The 15305-nt window shown below is 39.7% G+C and overlaps 1 protein-coding gene across 1 annotated transcript; it reads left to right on the top strand.

Annotated features, from left to right (window-relative positions):
* The first annotated feature begins 3683 nt into the window (after positions 1-3683).
* Positions 3684-7353, top strand: myf5 (myogenic factor 5). The gene is made up of 3 exons (XM_007903788.2): positions 3684-4348; positions 6265-6340; positions 6951-7353. The coding sequence occupies exons 1-3, from the start codon at positions 3845-3847 to the stop codon at positions 7139-7141; spliced, it is 771 nt and encodes a 256-aa protein (XP_007901979.2). The 5' UTR covers positions 3684-3844; the 3' UTR covers positions 7142-7353.
* The last annotated feature ends 7952 nt before the right edge of the window (positions 7354-15305 follow it).

The following is a 15305-nucleotide window of genomic DNA, read 5'->3' as shown; positions in this document are numbered from 1 at the left end:
GACTTGCCCAATGGCTTTGCCACAGACCACACAAACCATTTTCAATTCAAATAACAATTCTTGTTTGTAAATAATACTTTGTTATTACAATGTCGATTTCGGTTCAAGTTCGTTAGCATCTCTCAACGTGCTGTGCTTGAATCCGCAGCCAAAACGGAAAACTTGGAACATATATATCAGTTGCAATGCAAAACTTTTCGTGAGTAACACAAGTGCCATTTCAACCTATGCACCAAGTAATCACTCCACAGAGTAAGGTTTATGCCGCAGGCTATGAGATCATCTGAAATTGCTGTCGCAACGTTCACGATGTAAAATAGGAAATGTGGGTTAAAACATAAAGCTGTGTAAGTTGTGTTGCAGCACAGTGACCCTTTAAAATTGCTACCAATGAACAGAAATACTAACTACCTTTCAATTTTTAACATTTCCCTATTTACAAGCCATGTACTAATCATTCACCTTATATGCAAATTGTCCGAATACAATCCTGAAACTTAATTTACATGCTGAGATTCGTGTCAACGTTAAGATTCCCCTCTGCCCCCACTAGGCAAAGACCGCATCTGCTCCATATGATGTTGTTCAGTTCTTTGTTGTGCACGAAGATCCCACTTTTTTTAAAAAAAAGCAGAAATATGACTTTTTAAACTGTATGTGTTGCATATTTCATTTTAGTGCAAAGTATAGTATGACACGTTTCGAGCCCAGAACTGCAAAGTTGCCTCAGAACACGCGCCCCTCTCGGTGTGAACATTTCAGTATTCACGTCTCTGTGACAAATGTAAATAACTTGGCTGAGAGAGGTACATAGATGGCCAGTCCAGCGCACATTGCGCCATCTGCTTGCTCATGCTTAAGCTTCAAAGGGGGGAGTGAGGCAGACCTTCCCCTTGTGGAGGTCTCAGAGAAGCAGTGCACTTTGATCTCTCTTGGAAGTCGATGGCTACAGCAAAGGCCAATGTCTTATTCAGCTGTGTTTCTGTTGGTCCCAAACAAACTATTACTGCGCTAGTGGTAAGCATACATGTCATTTGTAGGACATAAGAAAGATCCCCAAACAAAAAGAAGCAAACGTTTTGGCAGATGTACTCATACAACTTCAAGTCAGGTTACCTAAGCAGTCTTGGGTTAACAGAGTGCAATATATTACATTACATCCATATATTATTCTCTACACCCAACTGAGCGACTCCGTGTATCTTTCAAAATATTTCAGACCGATTGTGTAACAGCTAAAAGACGATGGGTCAAATCATCCTGCAGCGGAAACCACTAATTCATAAACCACATATTGCTGAACACAATCTCTGACATTTACATTTGTAAAAGACCATATGGACCATATTCACAGTGCAGGACCTTCCCACCAATTCAACATGGAGCATATTTAAGATGAAGGGTTTCAAAAAGCAATCCAAATTAGCTCCTCTTTATGTAACCCACAAGCAAGAAACCCCATGTGGTTTATGTTGGGGTTTATGCAGTGCAACTTACGAAATACAATTGTAAAACTTAATAGCCGGCAAAGAGTGGTAAATTAATTCTCGGCGCGCATATTTTGACTTCAGTAAAGCAAGAGGTTATTTGGATTTTCTGTTAGTTTGAAGCTTTGATCTTCCCGGCTAACAGGAATTGAAGACTTTTTTTTGTGCCGGGATCTGTGGTTGTACTGTCAGCACCTCAATTCCCAACTCAGGAAAAAAAAACAAGAATTCATTTCCTCGCCATCCTTTAGTCTTGTACCTCGTGTTTGCACTCTTGCTGTTCTGTTGTAATGGCTTGCTTGGTTTCGGAAATTGTTTAGGTATCTCCTTTCCGAAAACATACTTGAGTATCTGCAGCAAAGTGATGTTTCCTTTAAAAGGACAGTCGCACGTCCCAGAGGGGATCTTAAAACGCAATGTCCAAGGTTACACCTCAAGCTGCTTTTATCCCCAATACTTTAATCATTTTCAGTTTCAGACTACGGTTTATTTTTAAAGAAATACATTTGTATATAGGGTCGAAACGCCCATTTTGAGTTTATGCAGATTGATCATTTTCTTTGACTTGATCAATTACACTTGAGTTGTGACTTTGTGGTTTGGAAATGTGACCCCTTATATGATAGCGCAGCACTATTCCCACATGGAATCACAACGTCCAAAGAGAGTTTGTTTTCATAATAAAGTGCTTAAGGTTAGATAAGAGAGCAGGAAAATAAAGTAAGAACATCGCACGGAAGATTATACAAACAAATGGGCATTATTACACGCTAGTAGAAACCTATCTCTCTTTATACACATCTCCGTCTCACTTGGGCCGTATAGACAGACACCCACTGATAGACTTCATTACCATTTTTTAATGATCACTTGACGCGTTTGTTGACCCGTTGGAAAGTTGGAGGAGCTTTCGCCACCGAGGTTTGTGAGTGAGTTGGTGAGACTCTTGTGGTTTAGGAAAATTTTACTCTCCTACGATCTGCTGGCGAGGCAGCTGGGACGCATATGTAACGGTGCAAATTGCTTCAAGCATAACATTAACAAACCACGAAGTGCAGTAAAATGTTATAGAGTCTGTGTAGTCTGAGAAGCGGCGTGTCAGGACTTTCGACAAGTTTGCAAACGACACTGTACACCCCGGCTAAAAATAGGAGAATATTTCAAATATCCTCACTTAAAACGGTAGCCTTTGCCAGCAATCTTACCTGACATTGGTTCATTCATTTGATAAATTAGGGTCATGCAGCGTTTTGTAAGGGCACGTGAAAAAAAAAACAATCTCCACTCTTTAACACTCACCTATCTCGGTGTCTTTGTTCGACTAACATAAGAGTTTACAAAGAAGCGTTGTATTGAGAGACCAAACACAGATTTTATTTTATTACAGTGATACTGTATCTGATGGTCTAATAAAAAATGGTGTAAGTGCAACGGAAAATGAGAACGTGACTCGCCGCACAGTTGCTAAATGGGTGCACTATATGGCCCAGACTGTAGTTAGTTATTCGATACCTTCATTAACAGTAACTACGTGTGGTATGTAGACCCAACTAACGTGCCACACAAACTGTACACCATCCACACGTACGTAGAAACGTCAGCGCCATTTGGTCTCCAACCTCTTTGAACTTGAGAAAGAAAGGAAGGTGGACAAACCTGAGTTACAATCTTTAGCAAAGAAATCTACTGAACCGCCATTCTTTTGGATGCTGCCGCGTTGCTTCGGTCTGGTTGAAGGACATTTAACTTACAATCTCTCAACTAGTGTTGGGAGCCAACAGATCCGTGGGTGGTTTGACTATGGGCTAACCTTTACATAACGGTACATAACTTCGCACCAAATGCAGTACAGTGTTCGTGGAGCTTTGGTCAAAGAGCATTATTTGCAGTTTTATAATTTCAACATTGACCAAAGCTGCCACATTCTTATGATTGATCCAACGTCTGATCTCTTGCAGAGCTCGGGGGTCAGAGGTGGTCCTGTTGAAAATCGTTCTGTGAAAAACTCTCGTATTTCTTACTTGTGCGATTTCCTACCATTTGCCTGTCTGCCTTTGTGGGAGGAGATTTGCTCGACCCGACAGCTCCTCACAGGGGTTAATGAGATACGCATAGGGACGGATTCAGGGTTAATGAGGTAAGGGGAAGGAGGATGCTAACTGATGTGACCAGCCTCACCACGTGTATATAAAGAGCTCTCTGAAGAGTGGGCTGAAGGCATTTTATTTCAAACCCCTAACTGATGTAACCCAAGTTCGACTTCCAATTCCGTTGCATAGTATAAGTCAGAGAACGGTGGTTAGAGTGAGCATTTTTGCGAGCGAGTTTTTTTCTTTCCTGCCCCAGTAACATCAGGAATGGATATCATGGATGACTGTCACTTTTCTCCATCCGATCTATTTTATGATAACTCCTGCCTTTCCTCGCCCGAGGAGGCAGACTTTGCAGATGATTTCGATCATAGGATGGCTGTGTTCGGGGATCACAAGGCACAGTCCCGTGGAACCGATGAGGAGGAACACATTCGAGCCCCCAGTGACCATCACCAGCCTGGCCATTGCCTGCTCTGGGCTTGCAAAGCTTGCAAACGCAAAAGCTCCACGACGGATAGGAGAAAGGCGGCCACCATGAGGGAGAGGAGAAGGCTCAAGAAGGTCAACCAGGCTTTCGAGACTCTAAAGAGGTGCACCAGCTCCAACCCCAACCAGAGGCTGCCTAAGGTGGAGATCCTGAGAAACGCCATCAGCTACATTGAGAATCTCCAAGATGTGCTCAGGGAACAGGTAGCGAGTTATTACAGACACCCGGACAACACCAGCTCCGAGCCAGCGAGCCCCACGTCTAACTGTTCGGACGGAATGGTAAACTCTATTTACAAAATATACAGTCAATTAACTTTGCAGTGTAATCCGTGAAGCGCTTTGAGACGTCTGGAAGACGCGATAAGGCGCCATATCAAATGCAAGGGTTATTATTATTATTATAACTCTAGTCAGTCGTCCACTGCATTCATTGCATGATGTTTTTCCAATGGTTGCAAAATGAGAACCAGCATTTTTAGTATAAATTCTCCATATTCGTTAGGATAATGTGTACAGTAGTTAATATCAAAGATTTTACTGTATTTCGGCCAATCGAAATACGCCTTTTGCACTATTTCTGTAGTTAAGCGAGTTTCCTGTGGTTCTCATTGACACGAATCGAGATGAGAGTGTTGTTAAACGAAATTCAGAACCATCTGCATATTTGATATGCAGCGAACCTTAATGTATTCGTGCAACCTTCCTGTGCTGAATGATAGCCAACCTGTCCTCTCGGTTCTCCAGTAACAATTACAAATTTGTCCAGCCTGCTCTGTTGTGTTAGTAAAACTGTAAATATTTTTCTAGACAATTATATCCATCATTCCTGTAGACAAGACAGTGTATGCGCTATCAAACGAAAATACACACGCACTGTATTGGGTTTTTTTTTGCAATCGTCCCTCTCACTCGACGTTGTTCAGTGCAAATAAAGAAGACAGAATGATTTGCTTCACCATTCATATTTTGTTAGTAAATGATCTGGCATGATAGCAGCTCAGTGCTTTTTCTAAACGAAATCGATCTAAGAAGTCGATGAAACAGTAGACTCCAAGAAAGATTCCGGCCAAATGCACCGTGCATTCAAATTTCATAGAGTGTGAGATATCTGCGAATATATTTCAAGGAAACCCTTGGATCAAGGATCAAATATTTGCTTTGCTTTCCCGTGTTTGCTGCCAAGCCCAAGCTTACATATAGAAAGTGCAATCGTCAAGACTCCCTTAAGAATGATTTTATGCGAAGCTTTTAGCAACGTCTGAATTATTTAGCAATAATGTACAGCGCTTGTTTCAGCCGCCTCCCCATACAGGTGGTTGACGATTTTTTTAAATGTGTATTTTACTGCAGGAAGCAACACATGGGGAGAACCGTAAAACACAAGAGTAAAACTCTACACAAACCACTGAGAAGCATTCAACTCGTAATCCTTGCGCTTTCAATTCTGTAAATTATATATTATTGGGGGGGGGGGGGGAATCCAGGGGGCGATGGTCAAATTAAACATCTTCATCTGCATTTTGTGTAAGATTAGGTGAAGTGCTCTGTGTAGCACAGGATCCGATTTAGACTGCGCTGTCTGTCTCACATTATGTGTGACCGAGCATTTTTCCTCACGCCCCCCCCCCCCCCCCCCCTCCCTCGCCACTTCTGTAACACGTTGCTGCCACACACATTGCGCCCCTTGGTCCCAGGGAATGATTAGTTTCCCACCTCTGCACATATTGCTATCCACAGGAACCAAAATAAACCGCATCAAGCTGAGGGGCTGTGTTGTTTTAAAGAAAAATAAACAGCGAGTGAACCATTCTTTTATGACCACATTTGTGCCATGCGAGGCAGGCAGGTTGCCTTGTTGTACGGATCTAGTATGGGAAAAAAAAATGATCTGGCAGAATTAATGTTGTTTCCGTTAACTGCAGCACTTCAATCCATTTTCCATGGATAACACAGCCCACATTTCTGTATACAGACCACTCCATACTTCATGGGAGAAAATCGTGGTGTGGCAAAGGCACCAACTATGTCTAATCAACAGATGGTCTTATTTCCTTCCTAAGGCAATCGTTGTTCCACTGCATAAGTCCACTCAGCGTGGCAGAAAGTGTAATGCAATACAACGAATTAATCTGAGGTCTGCTTTATAATGTGCAGAATTTGCTTCGTTTTGATCGTCCTGTGTTTGTGTTTTGCAGATGGAGTGTAACAGCCCCGTCTGGTCCAGAAGGGGCAACAGTTTTGACAGTATTTACTGCTCGGAATTACAGAACGGTGGGTTTCACTCTCCCCATAAACCCATCCCACACTTTATCATAAACCTGACTGTCGAAATTCACGTCGCCTCTGTAGACTCATCGTGTGAAAATGCTCGTCCGAAGCTAATAAGTGAGAAGTCTGATCTGAGATTTATTCACGGAATTGTAGTCTGGGTTTGACCGTGAAATTTGTTTTCATTTTAAAACAGTGACTATGAATCCGGATTCATTTAGGGACTATTATGCAGCGCTTGCCCCCGCATATACACTACTTGTAGAATAAATCAGCTCAATGGGTTATTCCCCTTTCATTTATTTCCTCATCAAAGTGCGAGATCTCGTTTCGTTAAGATATCTGGACGAAACAAGATAATCGTTCAATAACACAATATTTTGGGATAACGGTTGATTTCACACAATATTTAGTGACTTAAATACATTTGGGGAAAATGCTAAAGGACACATTTATCACTGGCTTCAGTTAGATCTTTCATTAGAGTTCTGGATACACTGGTATGTACTGCAAATTATTCAAGCTATTTTTATGACTCTAGTTTTTCAATAGCTCTTGCTCTCTCTATGTGTAAAAATTATAATATAAATGTACGTATCATTCTTTCTTTCAGTTTGCCCCAGTAACCGGGGTCTTGGAGTTTCTAGTCTGGATTACTTGTCCAATATAGTGGAGCGCATCTCGCCCTCTGTGGAGTGCCGCACCCTACCATGTCCAGATGCAAGAATAATGTCCCCATCCATCAGTGACTCTTCTCAACCCACCACCCCCGCTCCAAACCAACCTGTCTACCACGTCCTCTGAATCTTCAGCCAGCCAGGACTCCCCAACCAACGATTCCCACCCACCCCAAGATACCACAGCCAACCATGTGACTGCAAAGCTTCAAAACATAGCCTGTTTTCTTAAGTAGGACCACATTTTTATTGTATATTTGTAAATAGCATAATATTCAGTAGCCCTCATCCAAAATGAATTGTATTTAATTGAATAAAATCATGCTAGACTTTTATAAATTATGTCGCCTTCGCTTTTATTTTCATCAGTTCGACTCTGGAGAGCAATAAGCCCTGATTTAGAAATAATTGCAGTTGAGGTGACCACACGTTTGTGTGTGTGTGTGTGTGTGTGTGGGGGGGGGGGGGGGGTGTAGTACGTTTTTGTCTTTGTAGACTTTAAGAATGGAAACACAACAGTCCACGCCCAGTCACTGAAGTCCTAATATGATTAAATCAAGCATTTCTCTGTTTTGCCTAAGTACAAATTGTTGCCAGGTCCTACTACACTCAAAGCAAATCCTAATTGATACTTCCCGAAATACATTTGCTTGTTTACTTGCAAAAAAAATCAGTTACTGCACTCCTGAATCATTTTGTGATATTATTATGTGAAAGGTACTAAATAACTGAAATATCTTCTAATTGGGGCATAGCTACACTAATGACGATGTGTTACTAGAACTACTGTATTTGAACTTTGATCACAAGATCAGAAGATTGGATCAGATAAAAAGAAGGATTTTCATCCATTTGATCTCATGCTTGAGGAATACACACAGTAACATTTTCCCATCACAGGTGTTTTTTCAAATGGGTCCAGTGACCTGGCATGTACCACTTTTCCTGGTAACCAGCTCCAGTTATGAATTACCATCTGGGTAAAGAAATACTTCCCAGTGCGGTCCTAAAATTGTCCTTTGTACTCTAATCTGTTGTCCTCTTGTATTTAAGCCCAGGTTCTGTATGGATGCAAAAAAACAATGCAATACAAATTTCCATTTTGCATTTTGGGAAGGTGTCCTAAGGTACTTACTGGCTTCGAACCTGAGCTGAGGTTGGATGCTGAGGGAATGGGGAGGAGAAAGATGACCGAAAGTGCAGTTAAAGACCTTGAGATGGGCCTTAAACATTAGTTTTGGATAGTAAACTTCTTCCACAGTCACACAAAACCTATCCTAATTGACCTGATCTGATGGGTCACCTTCGAGTTTATCACTGATTTATTTTCTATTGACAACAAGTATTGCAAATGCAAATCACTTCTTAATAATTTTAAAGTCGAAAGAAAACCTGTATTGCCATTTGTTTTCAAAATATATTTGGGAAAAGCTAAAAGACACATTTATTACTAACTTCAGTCGGATCCTCCTGGCAGAAAGCAGCCAGATGAGAGCCAACTTGTTGGTGGTGATATGATGTATTTCAATGTTGACAAAATGGGACTTGCAGTGCACTATTAATATTGGATACTTTGGCATCGAGACATTGGAAATCCCAGTATCACATCACTACCAAATAAATATACACTAAATGGAAAGTATTAAAGCAATATAAATTAATATTGATCAAAAGCAATACACATCAAAATCAACTCAAACAAAACACATTATAATCTACGCAAAGCATTATCACATATAATTGTCTAATGACTTCAATAGGAAGTGAACAGAGAGTGATTTCTTCATAAGCCAAAGAATATGAAGGGTAACAACATAATTTTAAAATTAGTTTAACCAGTTACAAATATACAAAAAAAATTCACACAAATGTGAAATATGAAAATGTGGAATCTGTAGCCATAGAAGGAACATAGATATAGGATATTTAAAAGGAACACAGCTAAATACAGAGTTAGGAAGCAAAGATAATAAGGGACAGGTAGAAAAGGCAGGAAATGGGATTAAAATATGTGTCACGGTCTGATAAAAAAACCAGGATGACATATTTATATAGTCGGTGGAGTAAAATTATATATTTCTTCCATAGGAAATCTTCCATATTATTATTATTATTATTATTCCATATTATTATTCATCTATCCCAACACATTATAATTGGTTTGCACTGTGCCGCCCTTCACTGTAAATAGAAGAATCAAATAAGCAATATAATGTGCAGTTTAGATATAGGGTATCAAAAACTGGTTCTAATGAGGGAACCATTAGCCATTGATTTCTGTCTTATCAGCACTGATCATAAGGCTTTCTTTAAAACAACTCAGGAATTCATGTAATATTGTCTCACTGACACAAAGTATTCAACGCTGAGACAAAAACAGCAAACATGGCTTTTTAATGAGAGAAAAGCCATGCAAACTGACACCAGCATAGACATAATGGAACTCTGCTGAAAATATTCTCTGATTTCTCATCCTTTAATTGGAATAACAGAACTTCCAAGCCTCTAGAGGAGCATTTTCCTTTTGAACCCATCTTATAAGGTTGCACTTATGTAATTGTGCATATGCTATTATTATTTTTGTAATAAAAAATGTTCAATGGTGAAAGATGTTTTTGATAAAGATAAACCAAGAAGTCCAACACCTGCCTAATATGAATTTGTTGGTTACATGGATTGAATACATAACCTGCAAGATCATCAGTGTAACAGTCCCTTGAGAAAGCAAGACATATTCACCAACCACTTTCCTATCCTGTCATTTTGATTTCTGTGAATCCTTGGAATATCATCAATGGATCTCTTATTTAGAAGAATGTCAAAAATGTCACTTCTAGCAATTTAAATGGGGAATCGATTTATATAAGTACTACTTTTTCAAAGCACATATAAAAAGACGGTTTATTATGTATAATGTTTCAGTTTGCTCCAGCAAGTTATTTTGAGCCTACGTGCTACTTCGCAGAGGATGCTGTTGTGGGAGAACTACTAGCTTCACCAGAGTGTATTTTATAACTGCAAGATTGTCAGTAGAGTCAGATGTCAACCTACACTGGCTAGCTAATAAAGCAAAAATAGCAATGTAATATGTTGCTGTGGATACAAGCAGCAATCAGCCACCTCAGCATCCAAAATGAGCAAGAAAAGCAAATAAAAGAGATAGGCTGTGTAAGGAAAGCAAGAATTGTGGAAAACCAGTTTCTAAATTAAGACCGAACTCAGCAATTATCCAAAATGCCGAATGACCTTAAATTTTAAGACAAATTTTAATGGCAAGCCATGAGAAATATTGGGCCTCAGATTGTTTTTGTAGTAAAATGATTGTCATAACCTTTGATTGAGAATCTTTCGTGTTGGAAGGATGTCTCAAAGCATTTGACAGGAATAGTAAAGTGTGTATTTTGTGAGCTTGGTACCGGGTATCACTTATCATTTGTTGTTCACTAATATGGCAACAAAGTTTACTTCTAGGACAGAATCAATAGACATAATTGATGGAATTTCTGTTAGAGCAGGAACTAAAGTCCATCACATATTTATACAATACACAAATCATCCGAAACAGAAAGAGAGAAGAGAAATGAAAGCCGCTCACTCAGTATTCAGCTATGGAATTAATCTGTTTTTCTCTATTCTAAACATAAAAGTGATCTTTTAATTCTGAGAAAGAATTCTACTAATTCCACCAGGGTATAGTTTCTCATAGATATCAAAACACATAAATGCCTCATTTGAACAGATGGTAAACTGGTGCATTGCTTCTGGTAAGGGTGATGATAATTGGACTGAACACTGATATTTCCACTGGCAGAGACTTTTAAGTAAGACTAGTCAGTTAGGATAAAGCTAATCCACAAAACGATATTATGGGAGACAATTAGTTACAGTTACGATAGAATTCTGATGAAAGTAAAAGAAGTAAATGCCAGAAATGTTAATGAACATTTGAAATGCAAAGTTAGAAAAATTAACAACTAAACCATGTGAGGATAAAATGCCTTTGTTCTGCATTCTGATCACAACATCTAGTCCTACTACTCAGCCTGTCAAAATGAGATGCTTTAAGGAAATAATTTGCTTGCCCATCTGTAACAATTCTGATCTTGAAATAAGGCTCAAGGCTAAACAAAAAGCAAAATACTGCAGATGCTGGAAATCTGAAATAAAAACAGAAGTTGCTGGAAACACGCAGCAGGTCAGGCAGCATCTATGGAGAGAGGAAAATGAGTTCATGTTTCAGGTCTATGACCTTTCGTCAGAACTGGGGGATGTTGGAAGGACAAGCAGAGTAGGGGACTAGGAAAGAAAGACAAAGGAAACATTTAGGTGGAGGACAGAAGATGACGAGATCAGTGGTGTTGAGGTCAAAGGCTCAAGGTTAGATTGAATCTAGTGAATAATAAAGGCCTACAAGTCCATTCACGGCCTTGCTCCCTCCTACCTCTCCAACCTACTATCCCCCTACCTACCTGCCCATACCCTCCGTTCCTCCGGCTCCGGTCTGCTCCACGTCCCCCACCCCAATCGCCCTACCATTGGTGGTCGGGCCTTCAGCCTCTCAGCCCCGAGGCTCTGGAACTCTATCCCCCAGTGCCTTCGCCTTGCTTCCTCCCTTTCCTCCTTCAAGGCCGGTCTCAAAACCTTTCTCTTTGACCGAGCCTTCAGCTCCCCTCTCGACTCTCTTCCGCCTTCTCGCTCCCTCCCATCCCTCCCCTCACCCTGACCATTTCCCCCTTCCTCGCTCCCTCCCCTCCCCTCACCCTGAGCATTTCCCCCCTGCTCGGGTCGTGACCCAACTGTGCAGCTCCTTGGGACGTCCTCCTGACGTGAAAGGCGCTTTATAAATGGAATCTTGTTGTTGTTGTTGTTGTAATAAAGATAGGTATATTTTACATATTACACAAGTATATATAGGCCTTTGCTTCATCATAAATATTAGTGAAACAGTACAGTATAAAGAATGACAGAGATTTCCTTCTTTTTTTAATCTTCATTGCACTGTGGTGGTAAATGTCAACCATAAATGTCCACAGAGTGCCAGCAACAAAGCTTTTCCCACTACTCCTTTTGCCTTCCGGAATTCACTCCCAGATAGCACTGTTACCCGAAACTCTGTCACTCTTTGGATTTTAAAGTTAAAAAACTGAGCGAACAATCATTTGCTGAATCAAGATACACACTACGCTATTGGGAATCATTTGGGGATTAGGGAACAAAGCAGTATCCTTTCGGGTAATGAGACATGATAATAAGCTTCAAAGATGCTAATGTCAATACATGTGCAGCTGACAGGGGCACCAAGGTCAATTGTAGCACCTCCACCGCTGTTCTGGCTGAGGTCAACTAACTCAGTACAGACTGGAATCCAAACCTACAACCTTCCAATCTGTTTGACCTAGTGCTACACTGTTACACACAAGACAGCTATATTTAGGTTGTTTCTGAATGTACTTTTCCATGGTCAGAAATGTATTGTCTGACTGGGTTTGTCACAGATATCTGAATGTGGAATGGTCACTTACTAAAAGATGCCAACCATAGAAAGATAATATGGGAGACAATTCTTTACTATGTTTCTATATTTTAAGAATCTGCTGTAGACCAAAACAGTAAGTCGGAGAATCCATACATTATTCAGAAGAGGAGCTTAATTGTTGCAGTTTATGCGGTTGGAGTAACTCACATCATCCAGGGTAATTTTACCATTCCACCGTTAAATAACACGGAAGAATGCTGAGTTTAAGAATGGAACTCTTAACATGTCTTTAAAACTAAGCTCCAAAATTTTACTGAATGTTTTGTTCAATTGATTTATTGAGTGAGCATGCCTGTGTGTGCTCCTTAAAGTGAGAGATGTCAGTGTTGTGAATTAAACACTTTCTACTTTAACACTAATGCCAGCAACCAGCATTCCCTGATACACCGATTTTCCTGAATTATTCCTTTAATAGGCAGCAAGACTGCAATAGGGCACATCATTTTTCTACAGATACTTTGCAGCACCCTGTAAAAGGTCAGTCTCTCTAGCTATTAAATATCTTTGCTGGCAAAGAGTACGATGTCTGCCATCTGCAGTTTTACAAGAGGAATTGGCAAGTAACCACAGAACATTTTTTAGCTGACCTAACAAACTTATAATATATTGCAGTTTAGAACAAAACATTTCTGACAAACAAAGCTAACACATAATGTAGAGAGTTGGAGAAGCAAAGCATAAGATTATGTATAATATAAAAAGCGGAACTTACAGTTTAAAAACTTAACTGATTGTATCTGAGGAAGCTGATGTTTCCAAAGGAAGTGACAGTTTTGCTTATAAAAACAGTAACAATATTTAACAGTAATTACTGGTGAAAAGTTTTGAGACACCTTAACATTCTAAGATGCTATAAAGTTCTCTCTCTCTCTCTCTCTCTCTCTCTCTCTCAGATAGTGCACCTCGATATTGAAATGACTTTTGTTTTGATCTTTAAAAGGGCAGGTGTTCTGATATTAAAATATTCCTTTCTGAATTATCTGAAACAGCACAGAGATGTAGAAGAACTTTTGATCCATATGATCTCATCCTTCTATAATTAGTACTGTACTGTCTTCTCATCACATCATCAAGCAGTTTCTTATATGAGTGCAGTATCTTACCTTTTCTAATAACCCATTCCAGATGTTGGTACCTTCTGTGTATAAATATAGTACTTCCCAGTTGTTGTTCAAACCAGTCCTGCATCCTTGTCCTGTATCCTTGGTGTATCTAAAAGTAGTTAGTGCATGATATGGAGAACTTCCTAATCTGTTCAGTACTTGAATCTCAGTTATAATAATCAATACTCATTTCAATCAGCTATTAGGTCAAAACAAGGTGATTTCCTGCCGAGTATGGGCACTGGTGCTCAGAACAGCGCAACCTTCTGCCTTTAGGTGGCACTGGATTCTCAGTAATACTATAGTTTTTACTGTGCAAGGGTTCCCCTACTTACATCATATCAAAATGGGTCATGGTTTCATGGAATAGAGATAATTCAAACTCAAAATCCAAGTCGCTGTAGTTTTTACACCGACAGTGATGGACAAACAAATGCACATTCAGTCATGATGTCCAATCCCACAGCACAGTCTTTCTGAAAAGGGTAAACATTGGCAGTGTCTTTCATCTCCTTCAATGTTAGGTATAATTGAGTTACTGTGATAGATTTGCAGAGTATAGGAACTGATTGTAAGCAGAACAAAACCAGCCTGACAAGGAAGATGATTCAATAAAATGACTGTATTGTATAAATTATATTATTACTGTTATAGTTGGTTCAGCCATCCATTAAATGTAACATCTTGAGTCATGTTTCTCTTTCATCTTGCAATGTTAGTGAATATGTATGAATAACAATTTGGCCTCTCTCACAACTATCATTAGCTAATGGAAGATGTAGTCCATTTGGCGATATTGCCTCAATCATATAATCCAGTGGGTGGTAAACTATTGCTTCATTAGACACTAAGGTTAGGTTTTAGTATTTTTCAGAGGGTCTCAATGCTAACTCAGGCCATTTGGAGGAAGTAGTCGCACTGTAGCATTATCTATTTATTCACCAGGAAACAAAGGGTCTGAAAAGTGGGGTGAGGCTTGGCATTGGTGTATGATTATTTAGACCCTAATTGCTGGTGTGGAAGTGAGGAAAGGCGTCACACAGAGATGGGTATTAAACAACCATTCTCTCCTCTTGCCTCCTGCCTCCCCCACCCACCCACGCCCTATTATTTCCATAATCTGTAGTCTACTGAAAACTTCTATCATTAACTATTAATACTATTTGTGTTTGAAATGGCAAATGTAAAATGTATTATTGATGCCCTGTTAATTGGTTGGTTTAATGTGCAAGCTCCCTCAATTATGTGGTCGGTCACAGGCTATAACATTGGCAAACGTGAAGCTTGCCAGAATACCAAGGTGACTTTAACACATAAGTAATTCATCTATTTCCCTGTATTATCGAAAATACTGGAAGTACATACAGTGGTGTATTAATAAGAGTTTTTCTGCCCCCATCTCTCCATAGAGGCAGTGAGAGGAGCTTAAAATGCAGCTCTCTAGAGCTAAATAGCATTAACTATTCATTCTCATGCTATTAATTTGCAACAGCGATGTGATTACAACATAATTCTAAATGTTCTACTCCGAAGGAAAACTGAGAATAAAATGTGCTGGTTGTCACTGAGGTCTTGTAGTTTTCATGGTCGTGCTCTTGACTCATAAATCTTGATGGTTCACTTCAAAAGATTTCCACTGAATGCCCATTGTA

Source organism: Callorhinchus milii, unplaced genomic scaffold, assembly GCF_018977255.1.
Source record: "Callorhinchus milii isolate IMCB2004 unplaced genomic scaffold, IMCB_Cmil_1.0 Scaffold5, whole genome shotgun sequence".
Taxonomy (NCBI): domain Eukaryota; kingdom Metazoa; phylum Chordata; class Chondrichthyes; order Chimaeriformes; family Callorhinchidae; genus Callorhinchus; species Callorhinchus milii.
The sequence above is the reverse complement of the archived record's forward strand: the minus strand, read 5'-3'. Positions and strand labels throughout refer to the sequence as shown.

Excerpts from the sequence above, each read along its gene's own strand:
- myf5 (XM_007903788.2), top strand. The coding sequence starts at position 3,845 with ATGGATATCATGGATGACTGTCACTTTTCTCCATCCGATCTATTTTAT. Across the intron at positions 4,349-6,264 it reads CTAACTGTTCGGACGGAATG|ATGGAGTGTAACAGCCCCGT; the intron begins GTAAACTCTATT and ends TGTGTTTTGCAG. Across the intron at positions 6,341-6,950 it reads CTGCTCGGAATTACAGAACG|TTTGCCCCAGTAACCGGGGT; the intron begins GTGGGTTTCACT and ends TCTTTCTTTCAG.